The 18,097-nt window shown below is 36.7% G+C and overlaps 1 protein-coding gene across 3 annotated transcripts; it reads left to right on the top strand.

Annotated features, from left to right (window-relative positions):
* Nucleotides 1-930: 930 nt before the first annotated feature.
* On the top strand, nt 931-17,028 carry LOC121895028. 3 transcript variants are annotated; one of them, XM_042407824.1, is made up of 5 exons: nt 931-994; nt 10,753-10,821; nt 10,980-11,126; nt 12,360-13,550; nt 13,938-15,624. In XM_042407824.1, the coding sequence occupies exons 1-4, from the start codon at nt 971-973 to the stop codon at nt 12,621-12,623; spliced, it is 504 nt and encodes a 167-aa protein (XP_042263758.1). In that variant the 5' UTR covers nt 931-970; the 3' UTR covers nt 12,624-13,550; nt 13,938-15,624. The 3 variants fall into 3 exon arrangements, 1 of the variants encoding a protein (XP_042263758.1); XR_006095662.1 differs by lacking the exons at nt 931-994; nt 10,753-10,821; nt 10,980-11,126 and adding exons at nt 15,872-15,991; nt 16,592-17,028 and having other exon boundaries at nt 12,312-13,550; nt 13,938-13,972; XR_006095661.1 differs by lacking the exons at nt 931-994; nt 10,753-10,821; nt 10,980-11,126 and adding an exon at nt 15,872-17,028 and having other exon boundaries at nt 12,312-13,550; nt 13,938-13,972.
* The last annotated feature ends 1,069 nt before the right edge of the window (nt 17,029-18,097 follow it).

Raw genomic sequence — 18,097 nt, 5'->3', positions numbered from 1 at the left:
TTTACCTGGTAAGCATGAGAAGGTCCTGCTACACTCGGATCATCACTGTGACATTCTCGCTTTACAATGTCAGCATAAGAAAACTTTGGTACATGTGAAACACCACTCTGATCTCCCTGGTTTACCTGGTACACATTAGAAGGTCCTGCTACACACGGATCATCACTGTTACATCCTGGCTTTACAATGTCAGCATATGATGCCTTTGGTACACATGATGCATCGTGTTGACCTCCCTGTTTTACACTTTGTGCATGACATACTGCAGACATCATGACTTCTCTGCTGCTCTGAGGACCAACGCATTCTGCTTGTTCAGTTGTTGTTGCACAGTGAATCTCATTTGACCTCTGCCAGCGCAGGCTTGCAGCTTGGGATTTCTTACTCTTCCTTGGCATTGTTGTTGTGCTCCAAAACCACTAATGTTATTGTTTTACTTCAATCGTACACAAGATATTAAACTCAATATTAATGAAAAAAGATTACTGTTAACGTAGCAGGATCAGACAAAAGATAAAATCTATGTCTGCTTTAGTAATCAAAAGCATCAAGTCCACTCCTGCTTCCCCGAGCCTGACAGGTAAGTGCAAACAGTTGAGGATCAGGATAGATTATAACTGATATTGGACTACTGGTTGTGTATTGGAGTATTAGTGGAAATATCTAAATTGTATATTCTGTGGTGGGAAATTAAATATTTACATATAAATAACATTGGTATTAACAATTTATCCTTTCTAGTGTCTCAGCCTTAGATTGTTGTAACATACTAGTTCTTACACTGTAAATACTTTTACCTTATTAAGTAGCTATAAATTGAGGCATTTTGAAATCTGTAGTAACTGGTGAGTCTTTACAGTTTTAATTGACCAGTTCCAAGTGCACTGGATTACTAAAAAGCTGGAAAGCGGAGCGACACTACTCTTGTACCTTTCACGTAGATGTCCTTTGAAGAACGAGGAGAGTGAGGATGACTAAAAAAATCCACAATAAGGTAGGGTGTTATTGTGCTCGCACAGTGTGCGAGTGAAAATCATTAGTAGCTCGTTGACATTAATGATCGTCTGAAATTTTAGCAGCGGCACTCATAATTTTGTAGGTGCGCCGCTGCTGAATGAATATAGGGGAAACACTGTATTGTTAATTTCAGTTACATTATGTCCATACTTACCAGCCAAAGCGCAGATGTCAATCAGTTTCTCTCTGTCTAAGAGAGAAAACAATATGTTATTGCCTTCTGTGTGTATGTGTGATTAGAGAATTAAAACTAGCAGAACTACAAAACAAACCACCCTCAACATTCAGGGCAAAATACTGCTCCATCTCAGCTCTCTATATACTCTGTATGCCTGAATACATAATGTAAAGTATCTATATTGTAGTGCCTCCATTATATTAGTAGATTACTACTGTTTAATATTATCAGCATCCTATGACCAAAGGTTATGTGTAAATCAAGGTATAGCCTAATTCAAGCTCACTCACAAATAAAGCTTCAAATGTCAGTTACGGCCGAGCCAGTAATGTTAATGATGTTAATTAGTCATGGTTGCCTCACCTAAATAAACAGCTGTAACTGCCAGTAAAATTAACAGTTTTATACTAACTAAGTAACCAACAGTTAGTTCTTATTAATATCACTCTGACTGTACCATAGAAAACAACATTGGTGTCAGGATAGTTAGTTGAGTTGGTGGAAAAAAAACTTGTTGGTAACACTTCATAATACAGCCCGCGTTTTACGGTATAACTTCCCATCGCTTACCATGTAATTTCCCGGAACTTACGGTGTAACTTCCTCGTATGAATACGTACATATAAAATACTTTCTGGTTCTTACTGGTACTTAAATGTAGGTACAGCGGAAGAAAACAAAACAACGAGAAACAAGGGAGTAACAATTGGGGTTTTAAAGTGTAACTTCCCGACATTTACCATGTAACTTCCCGGAACTTATGGTGTAATTTCCTCGTATGAATCAGTATGTTACATGTATATATGTGTACTAAAATCAAATGTTTTTGCTCATGGCAGTTATGACAATCATTTTTTTATGCATGTGTGTTTGACAGGCAAGCCTCACCCACACTCAACAGATTTATTATGCTTATGTCTTCTACTTTATTGCATGAATTTGAATAGAACAAGTCGAGAAATGGGTCTATATTTTTGAAAATTAGCTCCTAGCAGCCATGTTGGTCCAGCACTACAGCAGCTCATGACAGGCAAACTTACCTCTCTCCAGTGTACAGCTATGGAAGGCTTGTATTGTCATCCAAGGAAAAATAATACAGTAATGTAATAATATACATATTATATCTTTAGTTGCACAATAAGGTATGCAGGAAGTTATGAAAAATGATTCTATTCTTTAATTACACGTAAACCACAATGTATGTGCTGTTCTCCCAGTCTTACTCTGTAGGTACAGGCTAGTTACCCTATAAGTACATGGTAACAACAGGGAGTGGGCTGGATTATTCAGTTCACACTGTTCCCCAGTCCTTACTCTGTAGGTACAGGCTAGTTACCCTATAAGTACATGGTAACAACAGGGAGCGGGCTGGATTATTCAATTCACACTGTTCCCCAGTCCTTACTCTGTAGGTACAGGCTAGTTACCCTATAAATACATGGTAACAACAGGTAGTGGGCTGGATTATTCAGTTCACACTGTTCCCCAGTCCTTACTCTGTAGGTACAGGCTAGTTACCCTATAAGTACATGGTAACAACAGGGAGCGGGCTGGATTATTCAATTCACACTGTTCCCCAGTCCTTACTCTGTAGGTACAGGCTAGTTACCCTATAAGTACATGGTAACAACAGGGAGCAGGCTGGATTATTCAGTTCACACTGTTCCCCAGTCCTTACTCTGTAGGTACAGGCTAGTTACCCTATAAGTACATGGTAACAACAGGGAGCGGGCTGGATTATTCAATTCACACTGTTCCCCAGTCCTTACTCTGTAGGTACAGGCTAGTTACCCTATAAGTACATGGTAACAACAGGGAGCGGGCTGGATTATTCAATTCACACTGTTCCCCAGTCCTTACTCTGTAGGTACAGGCTAGTTACCCTATAAGTACATGGTAACAACAGGGAGCAGGCTGGATTATTCAGTTCATACTGTTCTCCTATTCTTACTCACTTACTGTATAATTACCCAGTAAAAAAAAATGATCATAATACACACTGTCAAGCATTACAGGACATATGCCCATCTGTTACAATATGAGACCAAAGACTAGATGTTTGGTTTGGTTACCTTTCAAAAACCATGCAATATGTCATTAACAACAGACAGGAACTACATTTTGAACAGACAATCAGAAAACAATATTGAACATGATTAAATATTTTATTAATAACATCTTAACTATATAAAACAACTATTATACAATATAAATATGCTATTAAATTGAACTATATAAAAATTAAACTAAGGAACTACGGAACTACGGAAACAAATTGTCCAAAATTAAAATGCCGTTATAAAATGATTAATTATAGTAAAAAAACAAGAACAAAACAGGATACTATGTTAAAATCTTAAATGTAACAAACTAACAACAAAAACAACAACAACAACAACAAAAAAAGTTTCACAAACTATTTTTCTATCTTCTAAATCATCGCTTCAGTGGGAGAAGTTCATGGCATCTTTTGAGTTTGTTAATCTTCTCCTTGAGCTCGGGGCAGGAGTCCACAAATTGTTTCAGCTGAAAGGCAAACTCCTTCTGGGTTGTCCCCTCTGTGTAGAGGGGGACATCAAAGTCTTCTCCTTGAGAAGCTATATCCACCTGTAATCACAGTTACTAAATTGTATTACATTATAGTGAAGTCTGCACACACATGCACACAATTATTACATAACAATATTCATTACATGCCCCCATCCCCCACAATTAAAAACAGTAGCTACAAGGTATTCTGATATGACATAATTTATAGTAGTGAATAACAGTTTAAAAGCAGGCATGGTTGCACCACAAATACAGCTGTAACACTTTCACATGCAATGCACATACTTTACCTACAGTGATACTTGTAAGAGCCATTGTAGTCTTTTCGACATTGTGGCATTTCAAGGCTTGGGACACAGAGAGACTACTTTTATATGTCTCCTGCATCACATGTGCAGGTGTAGTCACTGCACAACAAACACAAAATAATAAGTAATATACTTCTTTCCCATATTTGTTAGGTGGCTTCAGCACTGCACATAATATTTGGTACAACAGTGCCTCAGTATTGATTTGTGACATGGCTTACATCGACACAATATTAAACATTGCTACAAGCAACTATACTGTAGCTAATAAAATGCTAAATTATGAACACTGTATCCTGGAAAACATGTTAAATCCGATTATTTATTTTTCTTTACTTAGTTAATTTATGTGAAGTGAATTTAGCATTCTTTAATGTTATTGATATTCCAAATTGTAGTTGATTTGATAAAACCTTGAAACAGGTATGAACCGAACAGTGGCTCTAAAATTGAGGTCTGAACCAAACCATGGATTTAGAGAATTGTTACACCTCTATCACATTTTATCTCTAAACAGGGTTCAGCTTTTTATAAGAGTCACAGCTGATACATGTCTCCTAGGTCAGGGTGGGCATTGGACAAAATACTTATTTTGTCATCTTTCAATCCAATACACCAACACAATCTACAGCCTCTTGATAAACTTTTGAAAATAATTTTACAAATAGTATTCTTTCAACAGCCCTAAAAAGCATTTATGCAAAACTTTTGGAAAAATATCCTTGCTTGGGTTTTTTGCTTCTCTTCTTCTTGTCTTTCTTCTTGTTTGATGAAGACGACGAGGATGAGGATGAGGAAGAGGTAGAAGAGGACGATGAGGATGAGGATGAGGATGAGGATGTGGATGAGGATGATGAAGAGGGTGTTCTTTTTCTTTTTGGTTTTTTCTCTATTAGGAGAAACATTAAAAAAATAATTAAATTTTCAGTGTTTTATTGTAACTTAACATTTATTGCCATTACTTTTTTCTCTCAACAGTGCTACATATGTAGTAGCAAATTTGTGGATATTTTCAATTGTTATGTCCAACAGTTCATTGAATAGATAAAGTAGCATGAAAAGAGTATTTTCCCCCTTTTTGATTTCTTCTGTCTTTGCATTTTTGTCACTTACTTACTTGTTTCATACAGTTTTATATTGTATAAGACATAGAAAACCTGACTAAACACAAAATATTCTTTAAATAATAATTTAATTTCTTTAAAGAAGAAGTAGTACCGAAAACCAAGAGAACCCTATGTGAAAAAGTAACTGCCCCCTTAGTTAATTAGTAAGTTAATAATTGGGTTAAATTTGATTAGATATGCCCTGGCCTGATTACTGCCAGCCCAGTTGTATCTAAACATCACTTAAATACAACCTTTCCAGTAATGTCAAGTAGACTCAAATGTCTCAGCAAACAGCACACTATTTCACTACCAAAAGCAAAAGGCATGAGAAAGAAAGTTATTAAATTATATCAGTTACAAGGGTTGGAGAGCCATTTCTAAGGCCAGCTAACCACAGGGAGAGCCATTATTAATTTGACACCGTAGTTACTTAAGGGTGTGGACAATTTTGCCAAAATATTTATCGTAACATAAAACATGACTTTTTTGGTCCAATGAAAAAATTAGATGATCAACTTCAAATGTTGAAAAAAATGTAACACATTCTACAGTTGAACACATGAAAACAATAACATAAAACAACATAATATGAATCTTCATAATGAATCTCAAGATTCAAATCTGATTCTTGGGTGACCGATTCAGAAAAGGGGCACTATTTTCAGTCTATATATATAAATATGAAACATAACTGGCAATAAATGGTCCGCAGCCCTAAAAAGTTAACTGCATTAATTAATGAATACATTAATTTGAAAGCATCTTACAGTCTCCGGCCTGCATGAGAATAACAAAATGAGGTGGAGGAAGAGTGCTCCGCTGTGTTATTATTAATGTCACGTCTCCAACAGTGGAGAGCAGCCTCTCTGTTGCACCGCTAACTCTGGGGAAAGACATCGTTGTCCAACACACTGGGCAGGCACAGGGTTTTTGAGGTGAAACAGATTGAGCACCTCTGAGTTGGTTAAAGTTGTTTAATGCTGCAGTATGTGTTGGTCAGCGGGTCTTGTTTGTTACTGCTGATCGTCGCTCCGCTCAGCTAAGGCTAACATTAGTTTCTGGGTGACGGTGTAGAAAGTTGACAATATACTTCACATTCATCTTGCAAAGGTAATTATTTAGTCATTAAATCAAAACATGTTTACAACCGCTGCCTTTTTTGAAAATCAACTACAACATAAATAGCGTTTGCATGCTGTAGACTGTCTGGGTCTGCTCTGAGCATCCCGGCCAAAATAAGAGTGTTGTTGGTTCTGCTATTCTGATGTGAGTGACATTAATGCGAGAAGCATTCGATAAATTATTTAATAAAAAAGATGTTACCAATTATTTTTTGATTTTAAATTGCAACATCAAGAAAAAATAAAATAAAATCATACTTCCCATGTCTTGTATTTCTAAGACTTTTGAAAGATTGATTTAAAACATTTTAAAACCATTTAAGCCATTATTTTTAGATGAATGAATCCAATGCCTTTTAAGACTTATTTAAGGATCCGTAGCAACCCTGTAGGAGTGATGAGTGAATTTTTAATCCTTAATTGCAAACCAGTCTTCTGTCTCTTTTCCATGGATCTGAAACCCTGCATCTTCATTCTCCATATGCCTGCTCACCAAAACTTTGCTCTGCGCTCCATAAGAACAGTTAACGTTTGGATTGTGATATTAAAGATAAGATAATAATGTTAAACGGAACATGATGCAGTGATATTGCCACACCAAGCACAGACACACAAACTTTAAAAGGGAGGCACTGCTTGAATAGAGAAGACATAGATATTTTTTGTGTTGTGTTAAATTATTTTAAATAAAATGTTCACACTCTTTCATAAATGTTTATTCATATAACTAACTGTATTGCTTTCATAAAGCCATATCGATTATTCAAAGCTCCATCGGATTGAAGATTCTGAATAATCAGCTTGATCATGGCTCAGCATCTGTTTTAAATAATCAATATGGCTTTATGAAAGCAATACTGTTAATGTCATGTGAATAAAAATTTACAAAAGATTGTGAACATTTTATTAAAAATATTTAAACATTCAACAAATAGCAATATCTCCTCTATTCTGCGGAGTGTTGTGATAGGTTCACTCTCCCCACTTGAAAGCATCTTTCATCAGAGGGATGTAACCCTTAACGTCCTTGTCAATGCAATGGTACTGCTTTCATTCACAACACAGCCGTACCGGCATTTCCCCTGAAATGTTACTTGGTCTTGAGGTGGGAAATTGGTGGTACAGATTTCCCTGAATATCGATCCCTGCTCCCATTCACACATAACCTCAAGCAGGAAATGTTTCTGAACATTCAGGGATAGACTGCATGCGTGAAAGGGGCTTTAGAATATTGTAGGCTTAATTTTCACAAAGTTTTTAGGGTTATTTAAATAGCTTGCAGTTTTTAGTTATGTTTCATTTTAATTGAAAATTAACTGTATTGTGATAGACAAGAGAAGGCTGACAAGTTTTTGTTTAAGCCTGTGCACCTTGGCATGTCTGTGCAAAGACCTGTATCCCCATTAACATCACATTTATTTTTTGGAAAAGAGAAAAATCTTGGTTTTGAGAATATAACCAGGCTTTATTTGACTACAAATTTCAATGTAGTACACTACCTGTCAAGATGCATTTCAATTACTGTTTTACAGTTATAGAACTGTACCAATTGACTTAAATATTGAATGTGGTAACAGTAAAGTCACTGCATGAATTATTAGTACTGTATAAGCTGAAAAGTAAATCATAATGGTTTTTTTTATATTATTGACACCTCTATATGACATGTTGCATGTACTTTTGGTTAACAGAATATGTCAATCTAATGTAGATTGTTTCCTTCTGCAGCACACCAACACCATTTCAATCTTTTTCCAAGTAAACACAACATTTATCATAATCACAAAGTCTACTGACTATATCATAGTAGAAATCTGGAGCATTACTAACCATCTGGATCACTCCCTTAAAGCCCAGTTTCTGAGTGGGGAAATCCTTATTCAGTTTGTGAAAATGGAATGGGGTTATTTCACTGCACTCCATGTAAATCTTTTGGTTTGACATAAAAATTTTAACGTTAAGTGTCATGGTTTTTGATCTTGACCATGTCTGCTGACCGCCACTTAACGTTGTTATTTATTTAAAAGGTAAAACCAATGTTTATCAAATTTGAAATGTGGTTTTACATATTGTTAAGAATGCTGTTATGACTACTATCAGTTTTAACTGCAAGTGGTGCAACAACAATCACTAGTTATTCCTGAACTTTCCCCAATTCCCGAATCTGTCGTGAATTTCTGTGCCACAGTAACGTTAGCTTAACGTACATTAGCTAACATTAGTTAACTTCTATCGTTTTTTATGCGTGCATTTGTAACACATATGAAATACAGAATACACGCAATATTACCATCTTTAACGTTAATATTGGCTGTAACTGCTGAATTTCTGGGGGTCTTCTAAATTAGATAGGTTACTCCACTGCAATGACTTACCTGCTCTTAGCATATGTATTTCAGTGTCTGTCTTCACCGGGACCACCGCCTCTTCTTCGTGGCCTGGCAGTCGAACACGTAAGACAATGCTCACCTCTTCGTTCAGGCCCTTGTTAACATTATCCCACACACGTTCTCCAATAACAGAGAGCCCGAGTCCCTGAATTTTCGATTGTGTCAGCAGGTTTATTATGTTCCTGTTAGGAGACATTGCCACATTTGTGATGCGATCATAAAACAAACCAGACTGTCTAAAAAAATTTGGACGTGGTCACCGTGATGTCACCCAGTGGTTTGTGGCCTGCAGTTTTGAGGCCTCGAGTTTAGCGATTTGACCGTCGCCATGTTTGATTTTTGGAGACACAAGTCACCGTATTTGGACGAGAGGGTGGAGTTGGTGGTAGATGCTAGGTTAGCACGGTGCACGCAGACAATAGCGATTAGCAAGTGTCAGGGTATCCAAGAAAGCATATAATACCTCAGTTCTGAGATTTCGGACGCACTGGGTCGCTGATTTTACAAGCGCCATTCCAATGGAAAGGTCCGTGTCCTCTGCCTGCAGAATTTTGTTTGCCAGGTCGGGCAACATTAGCACATACAGGAGACAGGGCAATATTTTAGTATTGCACATTACGACTATTTGTTCAGTTAGACCTACTTATTCACAAGCAGGCACACAAACAATTAGGAAATGTGGCCTAGAGTTTCAAGCGCTGTCAGTGGTGCTGAACACACAGCTCCGCCTGTGTGTGACTGATCAGGCGGAGCTGCAGCACCACGGACAGCGCTTCAAACTGTGCGCTGACGAGCAAACCAGGGTTTCCACCAGTGTATTGCGGACCCGCCAGCCCGCATAATTTTTTAAGTAAGCAAGCAAAGTTCATTTATATAGCACCTTTCACAAATACCAGTTACAAAGTGCTTCACAGTCAAAGAAATAAAATAAAATCAAATCAAATCAGAATAAATAAAAAACAAAGACACCAGATCAAATATACAAGGAGAGCAGCTAAAATGGATAAATGGGCTTTTAGCTGCTTTTTAAAAGAGTCTACATTATACACGGACCTTAAGCTATCCAAGGACCTTAACTGTATTTTAAGATGTTTATAAGATGCTTTCTAAACGGAAACGTGTTATATAAGCTCAGTGCGTAGACTATGCAGTTGAGAGAGAAGGGGGGATACCACTGTGTGATATGTGTAAATGTAATATAGTAATATAGTAATATAGTTTGTTATTTCCTGCCAATCCTTCACTATACCATTTATTATACTGATTATATTTATTGGATTCTTATTTATTGTGCACTATAAAAATGTATGTACAAATGTATTAATTAACTTTTATTATGTATTATTAACTGTATTTACTGTATTTATTGTGTTTATTATATGATTAAAGTATCTTGGCTTTATATGTATTGTGTCTTATGTGGTGTAATTGTAATTGAGGAGGAGAAGGAGAGAATAGAAGCTATTTTTAAAACAGGTCTAAAAATAGCTTCACAGCACCCAGGTTGCTATGGTGACAGCGCCCCCTGTGGCAGAGATGAGAGAAGCACCACCTTTCATATTCAAGTTCCTAAACCAAAATCAGGCACAAACAACTTCCTATAACTCAAAGACTAAAAGTCATAGTGAAAAAATTTCTTCAGCATGAGCCACCCAAGATTTCAGTGGCGACACTGATGTAGTATATGTTTCTGTATGATTTAAAAAGAAGAAGCTGTGATAATTTATATATGACCATCATCTCAGTTTTTGACAACGACTTTCACACCTCAGATTACATTGGAGTGAATGAGACGGTTGAAGAGCACTCTCTGTGCTTTTGGTCGATTTACTCAAAAACCGTGAGTCCTATTTTAATGGAAGTAACATTGGATGAGAGACGACAAGTTTGTCTACATTTTTTGTATAAATTGTGCTTGTACAGTGTAGGATGTGGAAGCAAGATCATAACGTTTTGAAGATTTTTGATACAATTTGAAGGCCTGAACTTTCAGTGCGTGATGTCATGAGTGACATCACGAGTAGTTTCTCTTCTTAAAAAGTGTAAAATGTAATTAACACACCAATCTGCCTTGTTTAGATCTCTGCATTAAACAAAGTTCAGTCAGGGAGAGACCCAATCCCAGTGAAGAGGGTTGCACTGCGGCAGGTAGGCTATACATTAGATAAATTGGTTAATTTGTTAAACTGAAGTTCAAAAGTAATCTCAGATTCATATCTGAGAGTTTTTTTAAGTTGTTGTTTTTTTTCACTTGGGTATTACTGTGGCATTACAAAAATAATATGGTATTCCCTTATCTTTAACAGGACACAGTCAGTGTAAACTTGAGCCTTTGGAGGGAGGCAGCCATCACAGACCTCAACATTGGGGACCGAGTCCAGTTCTCACACGTGAAGGCCTGCACCACTGATTATGGACTACAGCTCCAAACCACCAACTACACTAAGATTGAGGTACATTGTTGTTCCCGATGTTTTTTCATTTTTAAACACAACTTTAGAATACAGTAGATGCCATAATGTATACAAGGGAAAATTACGGATTTATTAAGTTTTGAAAAAATTTAACAATTTAACTTGTTAGGATGTGATAGTGCTGGTGAGCTGGAGAGAGAGAGGCTGTGGCTGATTCACATAGAAAGTATCTTCTCAAGGAAGTGATATGCTTCCATTTTATTAAATGTATCAGTCCACACTGGATCCGAGACACTCTCACAGAGATGTGCCATGTTTTTTTCAGTCCGTTTCTGTTGCGTTTAGTGAAGCGCAATCTCAGCAGGCAGCTGTTTAATAGTTCTTATTTATTATTTATTTTTATTTATTTATTTAACTTCATACAAAATTTAGTAAACAGAAGAAACCTAAATTAAATCAATTTTTGTTGTGAGCAGCTTGGCCTTTAAAACAGCAGCAGTTCTCGGTTCACCTGCACACAGTTTTTCTGGTACTTAGCAGGTTGGTTGTTCCTGCATCTTGGGGAAGTTGTCACAGTTCTTCTGTGGATTTAGGTGTTTCAGCTGCTCTTTTTGGCTTTTGACGTCTTACAAAAAGCAGTGTGTAGTCGGGGTCACATTTCAGATGTCTATGAGTTGTTAACAGCTCCACCAAATAGTGATTTTTCCCTCTAAACTTCTCACATGCTTTCATTTCAATAAATGGTCAAATGATACAATATTTTAGCAAAAATCAAAGATTCGAGAAAAAGTCCAAAAACTGAAAACAGATTTGTGAATCAGAACTTTGTTTTTTCTTCTTTCCTCTCCCATTAAACATTTCAAGACCCATTGGATTTATCTGCTGACCCTTTGGAGGGGCCGGACCCCTAGGTTGGGAACTACTAACTAGCTAACTGTATATAAAGTAGTTGAAACTAGCTCCACCTCCAGCAGCTACAACAGTAACATGCTGCTCTAACACTGATGCTTCAGTATTAATAATCTAATGATGTCATATATAATAATATATCAGTCAGAGGGACCAAACCACTACTTTTACTGCAATACTTTAACTACATCAAGCTCATAATACTTATGTACTTTTACTGCAGTAGGATTTTTTCATGCAGGACTTTTACCGGTAATGGAGTATTTTTACATTGCTGTATTGGTACTTTTACTTAAATAAAGGATCTGAATACATCTTCCATCACTGGTTAAGTGACAAGGTATGTTTACTTTATCTCAACAGAAGCCAAAAGACACAAGTGTCATCGCTTTTATCATTAGTGTGACAGAGATGGACATGAGGAAGGAAATCGTTGAAGTACTTCTTGAAAGTGGAGAAGTACTGGAGATGGATGAAGCCACATGGCAGCTATTTGATGAGGAGCTCAAAAAAGGAAAGATAGAGGTTAAAATAGATACTGTGAGTCTGAACATTCCATGCAATACACACGAATGTAAAAGTCTGAGAAGGGCTGAAAATTTCATAAAACTTCATGTGATTGTGTAAAAACTGTAAAAAGCTGAACACAAGTTTAATAGCTGAAAGTCTTGTGACCCGTTTAAAGCTGAAATGAAGTCTCTAGCTGAAAGTATGTGGAATTAGTTGAATGTCAAAGTGGGGTGGGTTGAAGAGGATTTGAACATTCCGTCCATTCATTTCAACGGCAGAAATTTTTTGGAAAAAGCTGAATATTTTAAAAAGTATAAAAGGTATAAAAAAAGCTGAATACAAGCATAAATGTCCTTAAAGAGCTGAACATGTTGATATTTGAATGGTTGAAATAGCTGAAATTATGGAGGAGTTGAAAGGTTGCGAAAAACGTATGGAAGAAGAAAAAGAACTAGAAAATGCATTTCCTGCAGAAAATGAGTGTGAATGCTGACAGCTGAAATGAATCGCAAAAAATTGCTGCATAAAAGTACTTAAAGAGCTGAATATTTTGATATTTGAATGGTTGAAATAGCTGAAAGTATGAAAGAGGTGAAAGGTTGCGAAAAAAACTGCATAAAAGTACTTAAAGAGCTGAATATTTTGATGTTTGAATGGTTGAAATAGCTGAAAGTATGAAAGAAGTGAAAGATTCCGAAAAACTGCATAAAAGTACTTAAAGAGCTGAATATATTGATATTTGAATGGTTAACCATTCAAATATCAGATAGCAACTGACTCTGGACCGGGTCTGCCTCCAAACCGGCAGATCCGTGTTACAATCTCTCCGGTTTTACGTCCCTGTGCCAGATACGGACCGCATACAGGCTGATGAGTGGGCGTGTCAGTCAGACTCGCAATCAGTCAGCAGAGTCAAAGTAGTTACGGGCCAGAATCGTGGAAACGAGCGCGTTTCCTTTTGTTCAGTCGTATCAGACCGGACCAGGGAGAAGCAGGAGACCGTTGGCGGCTTTTCTTCCAGCCCTGGAAAATTATTTATAAACGGTAAGGCGAACAATGTTGTGGCAAAACAGTATTTAAAGTGGTTTAATGCTTCTTAACATAATTTCAGAAGGTTTTGACTTCCCATTTAAGCTTGCTAATAATATTATATCGGCAACGGCTAGCTTTTTAGCCAGGCTAGCTTACTTAACTAGCTAAGTTAGTTAGAATTAATAATGAATAAACAACTCTGTGTTTGTTATTAGTGATGTTACAACCAATGTTGCCCACAACTTGCTTTTCATCCGCATCTTACTATCTGTTAACGTTACGTTAGCTGCTCATAGGAATGTAGCCAGTAGCATATAGGCTAACGGTTAACCTTAAGGCAAACTGCTAATGCTAGTTTGAAACAGCACCATTTGACAGCGCAACCTGTCTCTATTTCAGGTTCAGGTTCCCCCAGAGTGCCGCGGATAAGTAGGGTAAGTTTTTTTTTTTTTTTTTCCTGCTTTGATTTCCCCATCATTACAGTAATTTTCAAATCCAGGCTATAAGTTAGTTAAAGTTTTGTAATCTTATTGGATAAGTAACGTAAAGAAGTTAAAAATTTCATCTTAAGTTAGCTGTAATTCATTGTATGATCGCTGTGTAATAAGTTGTGTAATGTGCTGCAATATGTATTACCACTGAAAAGCATATTGTATTTGGTTGTTCATTTAGTTGTTGTGACTAGCTAAGAGAGAGGTTCACTCACCTCTGTACTTGTAACGTTAGTCAATTTGTTCGTGGTGTTGTGTTGAATTGCTCTGGCACAGACTGAACAAAAATTAAACTTCATGGCCACTGGTTTCACAGCAGTAACCTGCGTGTGGCGATTCTGATGTGAACACAGTGTAAATGCATTATGTTACTCATAAACTTACAGTACATGACATTTTAAGCTTAAGTACAGTTGATCGGTGTGCAATACTGAGCATTTTGAAATTTGAATGGAGTTTGTACTGTATACAGGTGCTGTTATAAATAAAATGGGACTGAATGGGCCTCCATGGACATTAATACATTATATAATTCACAAACTACACGTCATCTTTATGAGCTCAAGTAGAGTTAAATAGTGTGCAATAATGAGTATTTTGAAATTTGAATGGAGTTGGTAACAAATAACAAATTTCATATTTAGGCTAAGCTTTTTATTACCAAGTGTTTTCTGTCACATGTCTGTCAGGGGTTAGTGCAATTTTACAGATTAAGTTATGTAAAACTGTGATGAGGTTCATGATATATTAGTACACTGAGATAGCTGGTAGAGGTAGCTTGTTCTTTTTAATTTGCCCCACTTTTTGTCTTGTTTCTGCTGGCTTTGCACATACAACCATTTGGGGTTGGTTTCACAAACAAATAGTTTGACTATGGCTTAGAGCAAACTAATAGTCACACTTCAGATAGACTTCTAAATTCATATGTTGCACAAAGCTGTTTAGTTCTTAATTGTTTTAAGATGGACTAATTTGCTATTGAATCTGGGTAAATTTAGACTTTTTTGAAACTAAATAACATGACTGATTATTGAGCAACCCTGTCAAACCACTCAGCTCTGTTCACTCCAGTAGAAAATATTTGTCTTCTGGAAGAATTTAAAGTTACAAGGACAATTGACTGTGAAAATTCTGTGAAGATTGCAACAATACAAAAAAGTTACAGTAGCATAAATTCTCAAGGCGGTGTAAATCCATAGCAGAGGTGAGCTGCTGTGGCAGGGATCAGAACCTCTTCCAACTCGCCAGACTCAGGATAGTTTTCAAATGAAAATGACTGATGATGTCCACACTGCTGTATATTTCCAACAGGTTACTAAACTCTCTAAAAACTCTTTCCCTCCTCATTGGTCACTTCACAAAAATGTTAACAAACCAAAATTTATGACACATATTTTCCTCTTTTTTGTCATGTGGTGCCACTGGTCAGAAGTTGTCACTGATTGTTACCATGGAAACACTGGTCTGTTACCATGGGTCTTAGTTCTGAGTTAGCCTTGGGATAGGGTGTAGGGGTGTGTAATGTAAATAAAAATACATTATTCGGCAAAGCACAAATAGTGTTTTCTAGAGGTCTATAAATTAAATATTGGTTGTATATTGTAGAGCTTTTTTACTTTTTCCATATTTTTTTTGATCACTTATTTGAATCTTCAGTTCATTTTCAAAAGCTTGTTGTAGGGGACCTTACAGTAAAATATTTTTTTAGCATAATCATGTTGGTCTGTAGACAATACTGTAATTCTGGAGGTGATAACAGATTCAGTATGTTGGTGAATGTCAACAAATATTTTTACTATTAGTCACTATTGGTTCTTTTTTGTCATAAATAATCTTTTTTAGAGACAAGATGAAAAGGAGGCAACCTCCATTAACAAGCTCTGGAGTCAGGCGGAGGGCCCGCTTATCGGGTCAATGGGAAAAAGTGCTTCAAAGAAATGGGCACAAGAAGTCTGTTGATCAGTAAGTATTGTAGAATACAGTGTGGCCATTGCTCGTAGAAGAGGACAAAACACAGTTTTTTTAATTCACAACAGTGCTGATGTAAGGGATGCAAGTCGAGGAGAATGAATTTGTCACTGAAGTGCTGTTGAGTGGGAATTTTTTACCTTGTTGCCAGTGTTAGTGTCATTCATCTGAATTAGGTCTGCCTGTAACTGGGAGTAGTTGGCAGGGGTGCTTTGGAAGTTGCTCTAACTGCTAACGCTAGCCTTAACTAGCCTGAGGCTTAACTAGCCTATATAGTACTGCTTGTACTATCACTCTGTTAGTATTGACCAAATAAAATTCTAAATAATTAGGTTTTTGACTTCTTATTTGATGTTGCTAAAAGCATGCCCTCTAACCCGGTACTACAACAAAAACACAGAAAACACAGTTCAATTTCCTGCTGTTACACTGCATGTCTCCTACTTGTCTGTTCCATTAAATCATCTTCATCATGCCCATGTAATGACTAACTTTACTTGATTACTTTTTTGAATAACTTACCAATCACTGCCCACAGATACATGTGAATGTGAAATTTTGACATAATCATCTTTAACATACTGGATTCCACAGTGTCTGAGTACTACATGTACTGTGAATGCTACTTGAAGAAGAATACACATTTTGGTAGAGACTTGACAATCAAGTGACATCTGGGACAATCCTCTTTCCTTCCTCCTGACCCCTGCTGATTTGACCCCTCCTGTTTTGCCCCCCTGATTTGCTTTGATCTTGTATGCAAATGCCCTCCCTTCCTATCTTTTGTTCACCATTTGTTGGTCACTGCTTTGATCCTTATTGTATAAAATCGTTCCATTTCTTCTGCTCTGGGTCAGTCTACTGTATCAGACTGGCTCTGTGTCAGTAAGGTCACCGCATTTCCGGAATGCTATTAAACCACTTCCACCACAGCAAACTTTGAACAAGGACTTGAGTGAATTTTCTTCAGCATACTCAACATTATGTATTACATGACAATTTAAAGTGACTGCACATAAAATATTTCCAACAGATCAAAAGTCTCTGATTATTGAATTAAAAAACTGTCGAGGAAGCAATTATTCAACACGCACTATGGATAAAAGTATTTAAACTGTTTTCAGAGGACTTCTCCCTCCTGTAACCTTATTGGTTGCATATGCTTTTGGTTATTTTAATTTTTAACATTAATTCTACTAAATTAGTTGGTATTACCAAGACCCTGCTGTGCAGTGGTTGTGTGTGGTCCAATCAGGAATACTCACTTTTCAACACTGGAAGAACCAAGGCTCTAAAACAAAAACAAAACAAAACAAAAACAAAACAAAACAAAAAACACTTATCAGAAATGTATGTGTATGTATATATGTATATATATGTGTGTGTGTGTGTGTGTGTGTGTGTGTGTGTGTGTATATATATATATATATATATATATATATATATATATATATATATATATATATTGTTTTTACTTATACATTCAACTTTTTTCCATCACTTGTCTAAATGTCAAACAAATAAACCACTCAGACTAACATGCCAGACTGCGCTTTGATAGAGAGGACCAGAGAGTTTCTGGACAGCAGAATAACTGTAAGAGAAATTGAAAACATTCATTAGACAGCTGTTGCAATAGAAGAAATTCAATTAAGCAACTTCTACTTGAAATGTCACTTAATATCTTCACATGGACATAACCTTAAAGAATGATCACCTCCATATACCCCAATTAATATCACAGCTCCAGTTGTTGCCAGATTTATGTGAAAAACACTGGTGTTGTGAAATTTGTGTGTGGGGCTGTTTAGAATGATGTTTCACTTAGGGTTGGGCGATGTCTACAGAACTGACATATGACAATGCCCACAGTGAAACATAGCAATGGACAATGATATGGGGGGGTGGGGGGTTGAAAGCTTTTATTGGACTTACAGTAACGTAATAAGTGTATTTGTCGTCAACTTGAGTACTTCACCTTGTTCACCATCTCTCCTCTGCTCCGCTCAGAGGACACTCACACATGCACAGAGTGCTCAGCCGTGCCTGCAGTGAAACAGAGAAGGAGAGAAACTCAGCACGACCATAAATGACAGCAAA

Source organism: Thunnus maccoyii, chromosome 4, assembly GCF_910596095.1.
Source record: "Thunnus maccoyii chromosome 4, fThuMac1.1, whole genome shotgun sequence".
Classification (NCBI taxonomy): Eukaryota; Metazoa; Chordata; class Actinopteri; order Scombriformes; family Scombridae; genus Thunnus; species Thunnus maccoyii.
This window is presented reverse-complemented; position numbering and strand designations above follow the sequence as displayed.

Bases quoted from the DNA above. Each gene is read 5' to 3' on its own strand.
- LOC121895028 (XM_042407824.1), top strand. From the start codon at position 971: ATGACTAAAAAAATCCACAATAAG. The intron at 10,822-10,979 runs GTAGGCTATACA...TATCTTTAACAG, and splicing joins AGAGGGTTGCACTGCGGCAG to GACACAGTCAGTGTAAACTT. The intron at 11,127-12,359 runs GTACATTGTTGT...TTATCTCAACAG, and splicing joins CCAACTACACTAAGATTGAG to AAGCCAAAAGACACAAGTGT.